General features: G+C 32.2%; 1 protein-coding gene across 2 annotated transcripts; it reads left to right on the forward strand.

The window, feature by feature from the left end:
- The first annotated feature begins 13,922 nt into the window (after positions 1-13,922).
- Positions 13,923-15,917, forward strand: LOC8277138 (putative F-box protein At1g53370). Of its 2 annotated transcripts, XM_048371125.1 has the most exons (3): positions 13,923-14,931; positions 15,000-15,064; positions 15,158-15,917. In XM_048371125.1, the coding sequence occupies exons 1-2, from the start codon at positions 14,440-14,442 to the stop codon at positions 15,039-15,041; spliced, it is 534 nt and encodes a 177-aa protein (XP_048227082.1). In that variant the 5' UTR covers positions 13,923-14,439; the 3' UTR covers positions 15,042-15,064; positions 15,158-15,917. The 2 variants fall into 2 exon arrangements, with proteins under 2 accessions (XP_048227082.1, XP_048227081.1); XM_048371124.1 differs by having other exon boundaries at positions 15,000-15,917.
- Positions 15,918-19,662: the final 3,745 nt, after the last annotated feature.

Below are 19,662 nucleotides of genomic sequence, written 5' to 3' on the forward strand. Positions count from 1 at the left end.
AGTCAAAATATTTGATTATCGGACTGCCTGCTATAGTCGTGATTTGTGTTGTGTGGCGGAGTCGGAAAAAATAGTGAAGTCTTGGGGACCGGACTCCCGTTGTATTAAATTGTTGATTATTTGAAGTGTTTTTCTGGCAGGTTCTGGACCCGTTTTACGGGGAGTAAATGTTCGTATTGTAGGGGAGGTTCTGCCGAATTTTCGATAGAATTTACTCGAGTCGAGATTCTTAGACAGTGAGTCCTAGGAATCTAGACCTAGGGTTAATTGTCAATTGTTTCAGTGTTATTGATAAATTATTTTCCGTGATTAGATAAATCCGTTAGTTCGGCTCGCTCCACCCGAGGCATCAGAGCAGAGTTAGGAGGTCGTCAAAGCTGTGGGTTAAAGTCATATATCTGTTATGTACGTGTCATGCACAATTTTAAATAGTTATCGTGATTAATTGATTGCAAGTCTAAATTATTCATTTAATTATTGTTCATATATATATCATGCTTTTTTATTACCATTCCTATATATCATGTTCGTCATCACTGAATTTATCGATTTTGTGTTGACTCGGGAAAGGACGGCATTAGAAAATAGTATTTTGATGAGTGCACCGGTATAAATCCATGAGTGATGGAAAATGGGTAAAATGGTAAATTTAAAAGGAAAGTTTAGGACTTCCCTAGTCGAGCATCGCTCTCTCTGGGCCTAGTAGAGTATGTTTGCCGAAGTAAAGGTCTCTGGTCGAGCATTGCTCTCTGGGTGCCGGCTTATTTAGAAACCTAAGTAACCAGACTGGAGGTAAGGTCCCTGGTCGAGCTTCGCTCTCTAGGCGCTAGTCTTATTGGAATAAGAGAGCCGAAAGGCTAAGGCTGATAGTGAACATTAAGTTAAGTGACCGGACTGAAGTTAAGGACCCTGGTCGAGCTTCGCTCTCTGGGCGCCAGTTCTGTTGGAATGAGAGAGTCGAGATGTCAGTGTTAAGATTGACCGAGATGTTAGTGTTGGGATTAGGGTTCTACTGAAGTACTTCGTCCCATAGTGTGTAAGAAATTATTTTATTTAATTTAAGAATGACATGACACGTTTATTTTTGCATGACTTAGTATTTATTTCAAATTAAATAAATGTATTATTGAAGTGTTTGCAACTGTTTTTAGATATATGATTTCAACTCACTCTCGAGACTGACAGTCTCAATTTTACTGTTTTTTAGATCCGTGATAGTTAGTCTTTCCGCAGCTCTTATCTAGTAACCCGACTCCTTCATCATCGGGTGATGTAATTGATTTGGTATGTTAATTTGTAAAATTTTAGATTCTTCTAGCAGACCGAATTAATTATGTAAAATTTAACGGTTAAGATAAATTGTGGCATCAAAAATATTAGATGATTTTATTTAAGCCAGTGAGTGTCAGGCTTACTACGGGATTCGGTGGCCTTACGCCTACCCATTCCCTAGTGCCGGTCACGGGCCCACAGATCGGGTCGTGACATCAAACACTAACCTTATAACTTAAACACAAACTTTATCCTTAATGTAATGATACTAGTAAGGAATTAGGGTATCCTAGAGGAAGAAAATTTATTGGGAGGATGTGCAAACTAAAAAAAGAAAAAAAGAAAAAGAGAAAGGTTGTCAACCACTCGAAAAAAAAAACATAAGAAACAAAAAAGAAAATTCCTTGAATGATACAAAGAAATTGGTATAATTGACATCTTAATACTACATTAACAAATTTTACAAGAGTACATTGCTTCCATCATATAAAGAGTACACCTTTTCCTTTGCATTAACATAAAGCCTCTTCTATCATTACATTTTTTAAAGTTATCCCCATTAATTTTTGTTTGTTTATAACCACATTTATATCCCTAACCTATTACAAGCCAATAAAGTCTTAATTGATCTTAATTTTTGTAAGTCCTTATATTAGTGGAGATAGGTTGTCATTCATAACATATGACGTTAATGAGAGCCAGATTTCGACCATTGTCATTAGTTTTATCTCGCTCTCTTATAATCATTATTAAGATAGAAGTATTTTTGTCCACTCCAATAGGTTTTGGAATTAAATTAGAGTTTATCGATATCAAATTTAACTCTCTATTTATGAATATTCTAAGTAAGAACAATCAACCATTTTTGAGGTTAATATGTGAGTAAATTTCTGAATCAATGACATTCTTAACGAAAGTCACCATGACACCCCTAACAGACTTCAATAGGTATCTGACGACCTCTTACAGACTTCTGACTAGGCGGTTATGACACCTAACTCAACCACAAGCTTTTCATCTAAGTGATTGAAACCGTTACAAGATTTTCATTTGAAGCAACAAAGATAAAATACAAATTCCTACATAGATCAACAATGAACACAAAAGGAATTTGAATGGAAGGGATTAAATGTTAACTTAAGAAGGTTTAGAAAAAAATCAAATTTTGAAACAAAAACTCTCTTGAGAAGTATGAGTGATAGAGAAATTTTTTCTTTTAATTCAAAATTAATTTTTGAAAAGACTCAAGAAAAATTCTAAAGAATAAAAAATGAAGAATAAATGCTTGATGCATAACCTCTTTGAATTTCTTAGTAGATCTAGAATTGTAAGCTCTTCTTTTCTTAAAATCTAATTTAGAAGAGGCTCCTTAAAAAATAAAAGGAGTAAAAATGATAAATTGAATTTTATGATAAATTTAGAGTTAGAGCACCACTCTTCTTAAATGTTATTTTAAGAAGTTTTAAATAAAAATCAAATTTTGGAACAAAAACTTTCTTGATAAGTATGAGTGATAGAGGAATTATTTCTCTTAAATCAGAATTAATTTTTGAAAAGACTCAAGAAAAATTCTAAAGAGTAAAAAATAAAGAATAAATACTTGATGCATAACCTCTTTGAATTTTTTTGGTAGCACCACTCTTCTTAAATGTTATCTTAAGAAGGTTTAAATAAAAATCATATTTTGGAACAAAATTCTCTTGAGAAGTATGAGTGGTAGAGGAATCTATCTTTTAATTCAAAATTAATTTTAGAAAGACTCAAGAAAAATTCTAAAGAGTAAAAAAATGAAGAATAAATACTTGATGCACAACCTCTTTGAATTTTTTGATAGATCTAGAATTGTAAGCTCTCTTCTTTTCTTAAAATATAATTTAGGAGAGACTCTTTAAAAAGTTAGAGTAAAAATGATATATGAGTTTTTTGATAAATAAACTCTTCGAATTTTATGATAGATTTAGAGTTAGAGCACCACTCTTCTTAAATGTTATTTTAAGAAGGTTCAAATAAAAATCAAATTTTAGAATAAAAATCTCTTGAGAAGTATGAGTAATAGAGAAATTCTTTCTTCTAGTTCAACATTAATTTTTGGAAAGACTCAAAAAAATTTGAAAGAGGAAAAAATGAAGAATGAATACTTGATGCATAACCTCTTTGAATTTCTTGGTAGCATCATTCTTCTTAAATGTTATCTTAAGAAAGTTTAAATAAAAATCATATTTCGAACAAAAACTCTCTTGAGAAGTATGAGTAATAGAGGAATTTTTTCTTTTAATTCAAAATTAAGTTTTTGGAAAGACTCAAAAAGAAATTCTAAAGAGTAAAAAAATAAAAAATAAATACTTGATGCATAACCTTTTTGAATTTTTTGGTAGATCTAGAATTGTAAGCTCTTCTTTTCTTAAAATCTAATTTAGAAGAGACTCTTTGAAAAATCAAAAAAAGTAAAAATGATATATGAATTTTGATAAATGAACTCTTTGAATTTCATGATAGATTTAGAGTTAGAGCACCACTCTTCTTAAATGTTATCTTAAGAAGGTTTAAATAAAAATCAAATTTTGGAACAAAAACTCTCTTGAGAAGTATGAGTAATAGAGGAATTCTTTTTTTTAGTTCAAAATTAATTTTGGAAAAGACTCAAAAAAAATTTGAAAGAGTAAAATATGAAAAATATATACTTAATGCATAACCTTTTTGAATTTTTTGGTGGATCTAGAATTGTAAGCTCTTTTTTTCTTAAAATCTAATTTAGAGTAGACTCTTAAAAAAATCAAAAGAAGTAAAAATGATATATGAATTTTGATAAATGAGCTCTTTGCATTTCATGATAGATTTAGAGTTAGAGCACCACTCTTCTTAAATATTATCTTAAGAAAGTTCAAATAAAAATTAAATTTTGGAACAAAAACTCTCTTGAGAAGTATGAGTAATAGAGAAATTCTTTGTTTTTAGTTCAAAATTAATTTTTGGAAAGACTCAAATAAAATTCAAAAGAGTAAAAAATGAAGAATAAATACTTGATGAATAACCTCTTTGAATTTCTTGGTAGCATCACTCTTCTTAAATATTATCTTAAGAAGCTTTAAATAAAAATCATATTTTAGAACAAAAATTATCTTAAGAAGAAGGAATGATAGAGGAATTGTTTCTTTTAATTTAAAATTAAGTTCTCGAAAGACTCAAAAAAAAATTCTAAAGAGTTGAAAAATAAATACTTGATGCATAACCTTTTTGAATTTTTTGGTAGATCTAGAATTGTAAGCTCTTCTTTTCTTAAAATCTAATTTAGGACAGACTTTTTAAAAAATCAAAAGAAGAAAAAATGATATATGAATTTTGAACTCTTTGAATTTCATGATAGATTTAGAGTTAGAGCACCATTCTCATTGGTTGTAGATATGATGAAGAAAAAGTATTTATAAGACAGAAAAACTAGATGTTAGAGAGAATAATAAAAAATATCAATTTTAAATTTTCCAATAGCTGTATTGTTAAATCCTGCAAAGTCTGTCTGCCTATAGAAAGTTATAGTTGTATCTGCCAGATTGTCACTGTCTGCAAAAAGTTGTAGCTGTGTTTATAGAAGACTATCTTGAGATGATTGTGCAAAGTTACTTTTTCTTCTTAAAAAAACTAGTTGTTATACCCATGTGAAAATATGTAAGTGTGAGAAAAGGGTATATGACATAACACAAAACGATTAGATACATAATAAGTATCAAGTAGATGCCTAATAAAAGATAGATTTCTCAAAAGACAAGGAATTTTAAGGAATAAACTTATATGCATAAAACCCACTTTTGAGAAATACAAAATGTAATATTTTATGTTATACACTAAAGTTAAAATTAGAGATATTGCAGTATGCATGAAGATGATTTTAAAGTCAAAGGATATTATGGTATGCATTACAAGATTGCATATCGAATATTAATGGATGTATTTTTAAAGATTTTATATATGAGAGATTAATTTGATGCAAGAGGTCAAAGCTGATCTATTTGACAAGATGACTAAACTGACCTACTCTCTAGATTGTCCTATGACATTTAACTTTTCAGTCTTATGATTATATTCAACTCTAGGAAGGTAAACTTCTAATGTTTTCTTTATATTCCTCACCAGCCTTCCAAATGCTTAGTCATCCGATCAGTTTATTGAGTCTTTTAATTCATTCAGGTATGATAGACTTCTGATATATATATATATATATATATATATATATATATATATATATATTTGAGCTTTTCTCCTCTAATCAAATTATTTCATCCTACAATAAATCTCCAACACATATATCCAAATATCTACAAACACATTATTTTGTTATTATGAAAACTTAGATTATTAACTTCTTGGGTCTAACACTTAGTTCAGAATACTTCTTGTAAACCTAGAATACATCCATTGATGGTCTAAACTCATTCTTACATAATATTATTAAATATTAGTTGTTGTTTGTTTAATATTGTAAATATATAAAGGGAAATCATTTTTCAAAAAATAAATTTACATTTTTGTAACTCTTATGTTCAATGAAAAGGTAGGACCGTAGCCCATTCAGAAATGCATCATCCATATGATTATTTTCATATTTATCCGCACATATGTAGAAATTTCAACAGCATCTCTCTTCAATTCTCTGAATGCATGAAATGGAATATGTGTTATCACATGATACACACATATCCTAATACACACATAAACAATGAAATGGAGATATTGTCGATTATCTACATATGCAACGAATAAACGTCAAACCCAGTTTCTTTATGTATAGATGAAGCATTTATAAACTGTCCACACTGGACAATTTAGTGATCTCGCACTTTCTAGTGAAAAAGACTCCGAACAACTTTCTACGGGTAACACATGTAAGGACATTCTTTTATCCCTACCATTATTAAATAAATTTAAATTTAAATCCTATATTTAAGATTATTAAATATTTTGATTATTACTTTTAGAAATATTCCTTTATTCCTAAAAATATTAAACTTATTTAAATATATGTTAATTATAATTTTATTTAGATTTTTATTGTTACTTTTTAGGATATTCTCTTACCTCTAAAAATAATAAATTTACATATTAATTATAATTTTTTAAAATTTTCATTATTATTTATTAGAGATATTCTTTTATCCCTAAAATTCTACTAAAATGCCGACAAATTTTCTCCTTTAATATGGATATACCTCCCGTAAAATGGATCCAGTTCCTAATTAAAAAAAATATTATATTGGAACAAACACAATAAATATCCAAAACACATATAAAATTGCTTATTCATCACTAATTTAACATACCAATCAATTTAACATACATCAATTCATTTATAAGCCAAATAATTATTATTAAACAAATCAATTTTGTAATACCCGAAATTTTTCCTATAATAATGATAATATTAATAATGATTAATAAATGAGTTTTTATTTAAATTATTTTTATTTTATTTTTATTTGGTTTAAATTGGAATTAATTAAATGAAATTTTAATGCTAGATAAATAAAGGGGCTATTTTCTATATCCTATTAGTTTGAATTTTTAAGAAATTAATTAAGTAAATTCTTTGAGAAATAAATTATATTTTTAGTTATTCGAAATTTTCCCCCAAATGCATATATATAAATAAAATTATATATCGGAGAATTATGGAAGAATTTGTAAAGGATGTTTTTATAAAAGAATTTTTGAAAAAATTAGTATTTTAATTAGCTAATGGTAATAAATTTTAATTAAAAAATATTTAGCAAATTGATTAATTAAATTAATTTTGTGTTAGGACTAAATTGGAAATGTATCTTAGGATAAGAATTAAAAGTATAATTTTATTAATATGAGGTTAAAATGAAAATTTATATGTTTGGTATTTTTATAAATAAATATGTCAGCAAGGGCTTTTTGGTAATTTTATATTTAAAAGCAAGGGTAAATATGTAATTGTGTATTTTAAATAATTCTAATTTGGCCCAAATTAGTTAGAGGCTTAATTAAAAAGCTAAAGAAAAGTTTAAGGGTTAATTGAAAATTTTGCATGACGAAATTGTTATAATTAAAAAAGTTGAGGGACCAAATGGTAAGGAAGAAAAGTTTGGGGGCCAATTGTTGGTATGGAAGGAAAAAGAAAAGAAAAGAAAGAAAGAAAAGAGATCGGGGAGAGAGAAGGTGCGGGGGAGAAGAAGAAGGGAGTTGCGGTCGTGCGTTGGGAGGCGAAGCGTGGCGGGCGCTTAGGCGGAAAAGCGCGAAGAAGGCAACGGCTTCTAGACGCCATTCCGGGCGTTTCCGGCGGTGTTGGCGGCCGAGTCGGGTGGCGATCGACTCCGCTCGGCGTGCGCTTTCTTTTGGCAGCAGCGACGACGTGAATGGTGGCCGGAGATGGAAGTTCGCAGTGGAGAGAGAAAGTGGGTGGCAGCCGCATTTTTCGACTGTTGCAGCAAGCTCCGGCGAGGGATGGATGATCGGGGACATATCCGAACTTCCCTCAGCTCAAGCTTCACAATGGCACCGGTTTCGTGGCGATCAAACTCCATTTGCAAATCGACGGTCGAGATCGTTCGTAAATCCCTCCAGATGATCGGGGGTCGAATTCAAAAATCATAAGCGGGGATCGTCATTAGCGCGTCATTTCGAGTCAAGTGTTCGAATCGTCGATTGGACTCTGACGGCTGGAGGCGAGTCGACCGAACGATCAAGCGTCTCGGTAAATTTTCTCTGGCCCGTTAATTTTAGAATTCTTTAGTAAATTATATGTTTATTGAATTGTGTTGAGTATTAGAAAATATTGTGTGATAAAATAATTGTTTGTTGGACTGCCTGCCTTGGGTCGTATTTTATGATGTATGGCAGAGTCGGGAAAATAGTGAAGTCTTGGGGATCCGACTCCAATTAAAATGAATTGTTGAATATTTGAAGTATTTTCTGGCAGATCTTGGACCCGTTTTACGGGGGGTAAATGTCCGTATTGTAGGGGAGGTTCTGTCGAATTTTCGGTAGAATTTACCCGAGTCGAGATTCTTAGACACTCAGTCCTAGGGATCTAGGCCTAGGGTTAATTGTCAATTGTTTCAGCGTTATTAATAAATTATTTTTCGTGATTAGATAAATCTGTTAGTTCGGCTCGCTCCACCCGAGGCATCGGAGCAAAGCTAGGAGGTCGTCAAAGCTGTGAGTTAAAGTCATATATCTGCTTACGTGTGTCATGCTAATATTTTATATGATATCTCTGATTAAATGATTAATATTTTGATTATTTAGTTATGTACAGTTTATATATGTTTCATTTTCTCCGCATTATGATTTTATCAATTTTGTGTTTACTCGGGATAGGACGACAGTAGAATATACTATTTTGATAAGTGCACCGATATAAATCCGATAGTGATAGAAAAGAGGTAAAATGATAAATTTAAAAAAGAGATAAATTTAGGCTTGCCCTGGTCGAGTATTGCTCTCTGGACGCCGGCTTATTTAGAAACCTAAGTGACCAGATTAGAGTTAAGAACCCTGGTCAAGCTTCGCTCTCTAGGCGCCAGTCTTATTGGAGTAAGAGAGCCGAAAGGCTAAGAGTATTAGTGATAATTAGTGGCTGAACTGGATTTAAGGACCCTAATCGAGCTTCGCTCTCTGGGCGCTAGTTCTGTTAGAATGAGAAAGTCGAGATGTTAGAGTTGAGATTAGTCGAGATGTTAGTATTGAGAGTGGAGTTCTGCTGAGGTACCCCGACCCGTTGTATGTGAAGTTATATTTTTAAAAAAAAATTATTTAAGCGTGGCATGACATGAATATTGTTGCATGACTTAGTGTTTATTTCAAAATAAGTAAATGTGTTATTGAAGTGTTTGTAACTGTTTTTTCTTAGATATATGATTTTAACTCAATTTCGAGACTAACAGTCTCAATTTCACTGTTTTTCATATCTGTGATTGTTAGTCTTCCCGCGGCTCTTATCTAGCAACCCGACTCCTTCATCATCGGGTGATGTAATTGGATTGGTATGTTAACTTGTAAAATCTTAGATTTTTCGCAGTAGAATTAATAGACTTATCTGTTGTAATTTTATATAGTTTCGGGTCTCACCTAATTCTTCTGGTAGACCGAATTAAATATGTAAAATTTAACGGTTAAGATAAATTGTGGCGTCAATAATTTTAGATGAGATTTATTCAAGTCAGTGAGTGTCAAGCTTACTACAGGATTCAGTGGCCTTACGCCTATCCATTCCCAAATGCCGGTCATGGGCCCACAGCTTGGGTCGTAACAAATTTACAGTACATCACAACTTAGTTTAATATACCAATCATTATGCGCATCTCATTTTAATAATTATTTATTCATCAATAAAACTAAATATACAAAAACTATCAAATTTTACTAAATATACTAATCTATTCAATTATTTATTTAATAACTTATTCAATTATTTATTCACACTAACATAAAATAATATAAATAATTAATTTTATATATTGCTTGCTAGTCCCTGTACGCATCTTCTAGCAAATAAAATATGAAAAAAATTAATGCATATGAATATAAATGAGATTTATTTGCTAAACAATAATTTAACAAATCAAAACAAAATAAAAATAAAAGTAAAAAATAAACCAAACAATACTAGATTTCTAAAGATATTTTAAAAAAACTAAACAAATATAAAAGCTATAATAACAGATTTTTAAAAAATAATTAAAACTAAACCTAAATAATAGAATACAAATAAATTAATAACAGTAATTAACAAAGATTTTAAACAAAGTTAAACAAATAAATTTAACAGAAAATAATAATAATAGAAATAAAAAAAAATACAACTGAAAAATTAATATTAACATAATATATAAATAAATTAAATAACAAAAAATAAATATAACAAAATAAAAATAAATTAAAAGAAATTAACTTAACAAAACCTAATTAATTTAAAAAGAAAAAAAGAAAATGTGACTTACTGGCGATAGAGAAGCGGCGACAGAGAGCATCGGTTGGGGGTAGGAGGAAAAATCTATCGATTGAGTTTTCTTAAAAAAATTAAAATGCAACTTTAAGAAAATAAAATAAAATAACCTTACCTAGGAGTGACGATGGTAGGGTGGCGGACCGAAAATCGTAGGATGGAGGACCAGCAACGACATGGAGAGGCTGTGAGATAGAGGGAGTGAAGGAGAAGAAGAGAGGGAGGAAGAAAAGAGAGGAGGAAGGAGAACTAATGTGTGTTCATCACTAAATTTTAGGTCTATAAAAAGATTCATTTTATTAAACTATTTAGCGATGGATATTTGTTGTCATTAATAGCTTTTCAAAATTTCAATATGCTTAAATGACATCGTCTTCAATGGATCCCGTTAGCGACAATAGAGCATCGTTGCTAAAGAATCTCAGTTCGCGACGACTACTCATTTAGCGACGGGGAGTTTCCGTTGCTAAATGCAATTACTTAGCATTAAAAAACCTCATGTCATGTTACCGCGAAAATATAACGACCACCTTGTAGGTCGTAGCTATCTCGCTATTATTACTCATGCCACTATTTCATACTTTTTTTAGCAAAGACTTTAAGTTCATTGCTAGATCATCATACATTTTTCTAACCTCAAATCCATCGGTGAGCTGTCGTTATCCTGTCACCATTTAGCGACGAACAACTGTCTTCGCTAAGTGGCATCAAATGCAAAGAATTAAAAGTAAGAGGAATTGGGTTTTAGTACATCTAGGTCTGAACATGGTGGGTCCAGGATTGATGATTTTCGGCTAGTAGATGAGGAAATTAGAGCTAGAGTGTCTAAAGACATATCAAGTGAAGGGGTTGAGATACCTACACAATCTAATCATTTTAATGTTGCTGAGAGGGGTGGGGAGGAATCTAAATTTATAACATGTGGATTCTAAATTTGTTGGTCCTAATAGATATAAATTGAGGATGTGGAGGATAAAGGCAGTAATAGTGCTAATAAGGAGTCTAGTAGTGAAAAAAGTGATGAAGATGACTGCATAGTAGTAGTGATAATGATGGGTCAGTTATGAGGAAATTGATGAACAAGGTCATTTCATCCTAGGAATGACCTTTGTAGATGCAAGTGCGGCTAAGGCATTAATTACAGACTATAGTGTTAAGTTTGGGTTTAAATTAAGGATTAATTCCGGTGAATCTAATAGGCTAAGCATCAAATGTATGAATAGAGAGAGAGAGAGAGAGGGGGGGGGGGGGGGGGGGGGGGGGGGTGGTGTTTGGGAGGGGTCCCTTTGTGCCATTAATTTCTAAAGATGGAAAATATTTGGGTTTAGCCATTAAAACTTCAAACCCATTTCATAGGTGTTATAGGCACTTTTCCATACCAAGTGCAATTGCAGTTTCCTTGCAAAGTATTTCAAGGAAAAAGTATGCAAGAGGCCTGGATGAGAAATCACATAAATGAAGGCAAAGGCAAAAGAAATTCTAAAAGTTAATGTGAGTTTACACTAGTGCAAGAGGGCAAAAAGAAAAGAACATATAAGAGCTAGATGGGGGTTTTAGGATAGAATATGGCTATTTGAAAGTATATGCAGAAAAAAGTAATCTTGGCACTAAGACAGATTTTGCCACTTACAAATCTCTAATTATATTTTAAAATAATTATTTAAATTTGAGCAATTTTAAATTAAAAATATATTTTTTGTAATTTAAATAATTAATTTTATATAGAAAATATTTTTTTTATTTAGTTTATTATACGAATTATAAGGATTGACTTTTGTGACTTTGTTAATACATTTGTGTTTGTGTTTGTGTTTGATGTTATCACATAATTATTTAAAGGGATAAATACATAAAAGTACCTTATGGTTTTATAATTTGACAACTTTCAGTATGTGATTTTTTTTTTCAGACAAAAATAGGCATGTAGTTATAAATCGTAACAAACAAAAGTATTTCATTATTAAAAGTTTCAATTGGTCAGGATTTAGTAATCTTCACTCCAATCAGTCATTATTAGTGATAATATGGGTTTAGAGCCTAACAACTCAAAACGTCATTGTTTGACCGTTAAATCGATATTATTAAATCAATGATTTTCTAATTGCAATTTAACAGTCAAATATTAGAATTAGAAGTTATTAAGCTCCAAATTCATATTATCAAACACAAATAACATAATAATTGTAGTCGATCGGTGTAAAGGTGGTTAGATCCTTGCAAATCGAATTTTTTTAATGGTGAAACGATTTATAACCATATGCCTCATTTTGTCTAAAAATAACTACATATTAAATGTTATCAAATAATGAAACCATAGAGTATTTTTATATAGCTATCCGTTATTTAAATAAATCATAATCAAATTAGCTATTTTACATTATATATATATCTAAATACGATGCGATTAGACATGCGAAATGTGAATTTTAATTAAATAGTTTAATTATAATTATCTAGGATTCCTTAAAGTTGAAAAGAGGAACAACTTTTTTTTTCCTTTAATGTTCTTTTTGAACCATAAGAGCAATATCTATTAGCTTACATTCTTTAGAACTCGAGAGTGCTCCATCAAATCCATAATGAACTTCAATGCATATTATAGTTAAATTAGGTATAAAATTGTACATATTAAGTTTACAATATATTTAGATATAAATTTGTAAAATCAAACACGTTGGTTTTGATGATGGGTTTTGGCCCTTGGCATTCCCATTTTCTTCAGTTTTTTTTTTCTTTCCTCGGCTCGAAAGCTAGCACGCCATGATACGTGTCCATTTCTTATACGCGCTCTCCAATATACTGGAGCCCACTTCCACTTGGGTCCTACCTTAGAGCTTATGACAGCCATTTGATTACATGGCAAATCAAACTTGATACTATATGTCATGAAACAAAAGAAATGGAACATGATAATTTTGTAGTTTGGGATATATCCAAGTGTAGCACCAAGATCACTATCATCTTTTCAAGAAAGAAAGAAAGCACATTTTTGTTCTTCAGAAAACAAAAGAGAGACATTTTGTATTCACTTCTTTGCTTACACACAATGAGAAAGAATGAATGCATAGCCGAGGTGGGTTTTGATTGTTTCTTTTACTTTCTTGGAAAAAAGAAGAAAAGAGATAGAAAGTACAGTGACTATATAGTTTGAAAAGTGAACTACTTGCTTGGAAAGAAAACAAAGTGTAAATTCATACTCTTATTTGTTTTTATTTCCTAAGCTTTTTGATACGGGTTTTCCATATTACTGGTGATTCCGTCATTTTTTTAAGCTGGTTTATAAGCATTGTTAAGGCGTGTTTGATTGGCAAGAAAATACCCTTCAATGTTTATACTTATTATTGCTTTCTTTTTTGGTGGGTTTCTCTATTTGGGTTTCACTGACTTTTCTCTGATTTCCTTTACTTGTTATCTCCTTTTTATTTGCTATATTTGTGTTATCTCCTTTACTCTGTTTTGTGACAAGAAAATAAGGACAAATTAATGACATCAAAACTTGCCTGTGAAATGTTGGGATTGGAGTGAGTAATACTGAAAAAATAAATAAATGAATTCATAAAGCACATGCAGATTGATCTTGCTTTTTTTATTAGTTTTCTTAGCTGCCAAACAGGGTATTTGGGTTTTCATGATGATTTTTGCTATGCTTAACTTTGGCAGGTATTGAAAATAGGAACCTCTATTCAGTATGATATTAAGTCCCTATACTAACTATTTCTTGGAAACTCTTTCTATGATTTTGCTTGCTTAAATGCTGCTGATACAGTCAATGGCTACATCATAAACCAGATTTAAACTCGATTCATACCCACGTCACCAACCTTTCCAGGCAGCATAGTTTTCTTTCACATGGAAAGTGAAGTTGAGATGCTTAATTGCAGAACTTTTTTTGAGCTATGTTTTCTACAAATTTGGAAGCCATTGTTTGCATTACTATTTCTGTATTATTTGCATCTTGTATCTGCTGATATATTATGGATTTGACATGCTTCCAGTTCTCCTACATGCTACATTTGAGCGCACTCTCTAGATTCTTTCATCTTCATATGACTGGATGTTTGCTTGCCAATTTGAAAGAAAATGGAGTTCTCTTTCTAGGAACTGTCAGCTTCATTACTTCCTGATAGTGAAGATAAAGTAATTGATAAGTATATGAGTAGACAGCAAGTATCTGATCATTTTATTTGCGTTTTCTTAATCAGGAAATGAAGAATTTTGTTGGGAGCTTGAATACTGATATTTCCTTTGATGTGCTCTCTCGATTTCCAGCAAAAGATTTGGTTGAATTGAAACGTGTTTCTAAAGGGTGGCAACACCTCATAATGAATCAGTCATTCATCCAGATTCAATCAAGAAGAAGAGAACCGCTATCAGGTTTCTTCTTCCAGCAGAGGTTCCAGTGGAGTGAGTATGATATTGAAACTATCAACTACATTCCTGTGAAATGGGAAGGACTCGAACTGCATAAAAAAGTCTTTGACTTCCTCCCTCAGGATGTTGTTCTTTTGACAACCTGCAACGGGCTGGTTTGTTGTCGAAGTTGCTTCCCCTTTGAGCTGCCAGCTATCTTTGTATGCAACCCTTTGAACAAAGAATGGGTTAAGCTGGACTGGACAGAACCTGACAAAGAGCACAGCATTGCTCTTGCATTTGATCCCTTGCTTGATATTTCTGGCAATTCAGCAAATTTTAAACTGGTTAGAGCTTTTCAATGCGAAACTTAGGATGAGCAATTGTACTTTTCATTTGATATATATTCTTCCAGGACAGGGAGCTGGAATCTCTCAAAGGATATTTGCTGGTGTAATAGCAACCTGCACAAGAACAAAGGTGTTTATATTAGAGGTGTCCTGCATTGGCTCACAGATGAAGATCAAATCCTAACTTTTGATGTTGACAATGAGCTAGCTTTTTTGATTTCAGCACCAGTTCCTGCCGCGGAATTCAGTACTGCCCCTAAGGCCTGCATTGGAGAACTGGAAGGCTGCCTACACTATGTAATGATCTCAGAAGAAGGATTTCATATATGGTCTCTCGAAGATTATTTTGAACTGAATTGGTTACTGAAGTACTCGAAAACGCTGGCAGAGATGGAACAGGAACATCCTAAATTCCTCCTCAACATGCAAGAGCTAGTGAAGCTGCAGATGACTGATGATGTTAGCCCATGGGTGGATTCCTTAGCCTTCAAAGATGGAATCTTGGTTTTGAGAGTATCAACCATTGTCTACTTATACGACATTATCAGGAGTAAGATGCAGGAAGTCTGTGACAACTCAAAGTTTGGCACCAGTTCCATGTATTGTCCTACTGTGCTTCCTTACTCTATGACCTTGGTCCCTTTACTGAATAAGGAATAGTGACACCTTCATATCCTAAATCACATCATAAAAAATCTCAGTTGCAGAGATGTGTAAGGCTAATGATACACGCTTGGTTTTTGTTCTTCTGCATTTTGTTTGTTTGTGGCTAAAGCACCTGAGATTGGGTGTGCACGTGTCTTTTTGTTGTGCTTCTCTGCTTTTTTTTTTCTTGCATGTATCTATAATTAATCTAAAATTTTAACTTATGTTTGATTGGTAAAATGGTGGAGTGTGATGTGAGCTGTTCATATAATAGCTACAATTGATCTTTTCATGTCTTTTGGGTTTCGGGATGGTGAATATACTAGGAATTACCGAGACTTTTGAGAGGCAGATATGTCCATGATAGACACTTTTTCTAATATTATTTTTATTTTAATATGATACTTCATGTACACTGTTTGGGTTTTAAGACATGGTGAGACAATTTTAAAATTTTAAAAATCAAATTAAATACAATTTAACCCCTAATTTATAAATAATTCCACAATCAAGCTAAAATTAATTTTTAAATTAATTAGCCCTTAATATTTATAAATATTACTAACTTTTTATAAAATTAAAAATATAAGATGCACATATAAAAATTTATTTTTAAATATTGTATATAAGGTATTATTAAAAATAAATTAAATTCTATTTATATATGAGATATATAGCTTCTCAATTATCATATTATTTAGATTTGAATAACCTTATATTTTATAAATGGAATATATTTTTTAATTAGCATGTCTAGCATATTTTTAGCATATCTTGCCTTAAATTTTTTTAAAATAACTAAATCAATGTACCGATATCATGTCATATTGGTTCTTGTATCTATGTTGATGCTTCTTCATAGATATCTATGTCGACGCTTACAAGATAGAGTTTAATGAATTTTTTTTTTTAAGAAGGAAAAATTATTCCATCTAATAAATTTGCTACGCATTATCTATTTTTTTTTATAAAATAGTTTTAGACCCTATAGAAATTGATAGGCCAGAAGATTAGAAAGAAGAGGAGTGTGAATAAGTAATTAATAAATTAATTTTAAATTGGATCTAACCATTAGAAGAACTTAAATCAAGTTAATAGGTTCATCTTTTACATTATAAACTTTTTTATATTCTTTTATATACCTGATATGTGATAATCCTCATATCTTTCAACACTTTTCCTAATAATATCATAAGGACCAAGCTAGCTCAAAGGCCAATATAAACCCATAGTTTTGGAATAATGATATATAGTCATATATTAAATGAGTATCAGGATAAACCTATTTTCATACTCTAATATTATGTAGAAATCTATGAGCCCAAAGATTAGAAATGAAAGGAGTGGAAATAAGTCATTAACAAATTAATTTTAATTTGGATCTAACCATTAGTAGGACTAAAGTCAAGTTAATGGGTTTGTCTTTTTATATTATAAACTCTTTATATTCTTTTATATACTCAATATGGGATAATCCTCATATCCTTCAATAAACCCGGTAACCCATATACCAAATCTGATTGAATTTTTAATTGAAGTCTCTACCCTAATACCTAAATAACTAAACCAACTAACTTTTATACCCTAATATCATAGCCCGCCTCATCTTGGGCAAGACAAGGCTTGTCCATGGGCCTAGGTACCCGCCCAGGCCCGCACTCTTTAGGCCGGGCTTAGACAATAATTTTTGTGTACAAGCCCGACCCGGCCCGAACCCATAAAAATCCCGGACTTTTCAGGCCGGGCTTGGGATTTTCATAAAAACCCAAGCCCGGCCCGATGTTTAGTTTAATTAGAAGAAAAAAAATGTCATACCTAACATTCGAACCTGTAACCTTCAACTTATAATTAAGTGCTATATACCACTTAACTACCTATTATTTCTGTTTATAATTTCATTGTTATTAATAATATATTTAAATAAAACTAAACCCAAGCCCGACCCGAACCCGCCCAGACCCGATCCGTATTTATAGGTTTAAAAATTGGTCGGGCCGGGCCGGGCTTTTAAAAAAATTTCGGGCTTGGGCTTGGGCTGAGAGATATTAAAAAATTCTCGGGCTTGGGCTTATTCAAAATAAAGTCAAGCCCGGTCAGGCTCGGCCCATGAATAGGTCTATCCATGGGCAGAAATATGCCCAACACATGCCCAGCCCGAAGTTGCATCCTAGCCCAAGTTGGCTGCCCAAGGAAACCAAGGGAAGAATCTGGAAATTGCTGGAGGAAGCAAGGCTGTGTGCCAAGCTAAGGAGCTGCCTAGAAGTTTCCCTTGTTTGTACATAGAGTAGCTTCCAAAGGAAGCCTTGTACATAAGTAACTTGTAGAGAATTCTAGAAGAATGAATTCTAGCCACAAGTTAAGGAGGTAGGAAGCCTATAAATACCCCCTCCATCCATCATTTGTAACATACAAGAACAACAAGATCATACAAGAGGAAGGTTGGAAACTTAATAAAGCTCTCCATACTTTCAAAGCTCAAGTGCTCTCAACTCTCTACCCTACCCAAGTCCTAAACCCCTGCTGCCTACTTTACTCACCTAAAATTGCTCCCAACTCTCATCTAGGCTTACTTAGTTCGACTTCATCAAGCAAGTTAACTAAGTGCCGCGCGACTTCGCTAACCTCTAAGCCGAAGTTTCGTGACACTAAGCTCCAAAATTTCATGAAACTACTCTAAAACTAATAATCCTAACTTTTATATGCTAGAATTAAGAATCATAAATCTTCTACCACCCTTATTCTTGGTGCCACCAAACTCTTGTCCTTTTACAAATTTATTATTAACATGATAATTTTTACTCTCTTGATTTCTTTTTATTTATCTTCTCCAATGTTTTTCTTCTCAAGCTTAATAACTTTTCCACTTCTTAAGAAAATGCTCTATACTGCAAAAATGGCTTCCATTTCCCTCCTTTTACACCTGCAAAGACGACCATTTTCCACCAATATCCACCATCACAAAGCTCATAATCACAATCAATGGAACATTAAATAGATCACCAGATTAAATTTCATAGATTGTTTATATGAAAATAAATTTCACATCACGACTTTGATTTCATATCCAATTTTTAAAGATCGTGTTTCCCTTTTTGACACTCTTGACGACGCTTACTTGAAATCCAAACATGTAGTTGAAAGTTTCATATTCTTCAGTTCGATATTTATCCTTTTATTGTCTTTGCTTCTATAATTACTGCTTATCCACCAGTTATACTTTGTTTGGTTGCTGATAAAATGAAATAACATTTTTTCTTTTTTCTTTCTCTTTTTAGGTTTTGGATGTAGGCATAAGTTCCATTTTCTTGAATCTTGAGGGTTCTAAGCTTATAATACTCGAGAAAAAAGGAAATAATAATAAAATAATAAATAAATAAATAATATTATATAAAAAAGAGAATTTTTTTTCTTTTCCCCCCTCCTCTTCTTTTTCTTCTTCTCCTTCTTCTTCTTCCTTTCTCCTTTCCCTCCACCCCCGTTGCCTCCCACTTCCAGCTGCCGCTACTGTTGCCTCCTTCCTTCCCCTCCCTCGTCGCGCCATTCTCCTCTTTCTTCCCTCTCCCCATCGCTGCCGATGTCAATGCAAGAAGGAGGAGCTACCGCCATCGAACCAGCCACCTACTGCCCTCTCTTTACAAAGCCGACGTCGGAAATAAGCTCCTCACTGTCGAAAACCCCTAAGTCGAGCTTCCCTCGTCGTTTTCCATCGCTAGCAGCCTCACCGGAGCAGTGCCTTTCCGACCTCGACCCGGTGGCTTTCGGCGAGTTTCCGGCCAAAAATCTTGTGCTTTCGGGCTCCCTACAACTCAAGCTTCGTAGGCATTCGATTCATTTTCGGACTCCGGTGTTTTTCGAACGCGTAGAATTTTAGATTTTCGGCTCGGTATAATTTTATTTAGATCTAAAAAAGTATTTTGTAATGTTAGAAAATATTGTTGCTATTAATTATCAATTTTAGATAATTTAATTTAATTACATTTAATTAATTGTGACTTAAATATAAATGCTACCAATTAAAGAGTAGGATTAATTATTGTGTTGTTTTGTGGTAGATGTAATGTGTTGAATTAGGTTAAATACCAA

This window comes from Ricinus communis, chromosome 2 (assembly GCF_019578655.1).
Source record: "Ricinus communis isolate WT05 ecotype wild-type chromosome 2, ASM1957865v1, whole genome shotgun sequence".
In the NCBI taxonomy this organism is placed as follows: Eukaryota; Viridiplantae; Streptophyta; class Magnoliopsida; order Malpighiales; family Euphorbiaceae; genus Ricinus; species Ricinus communis.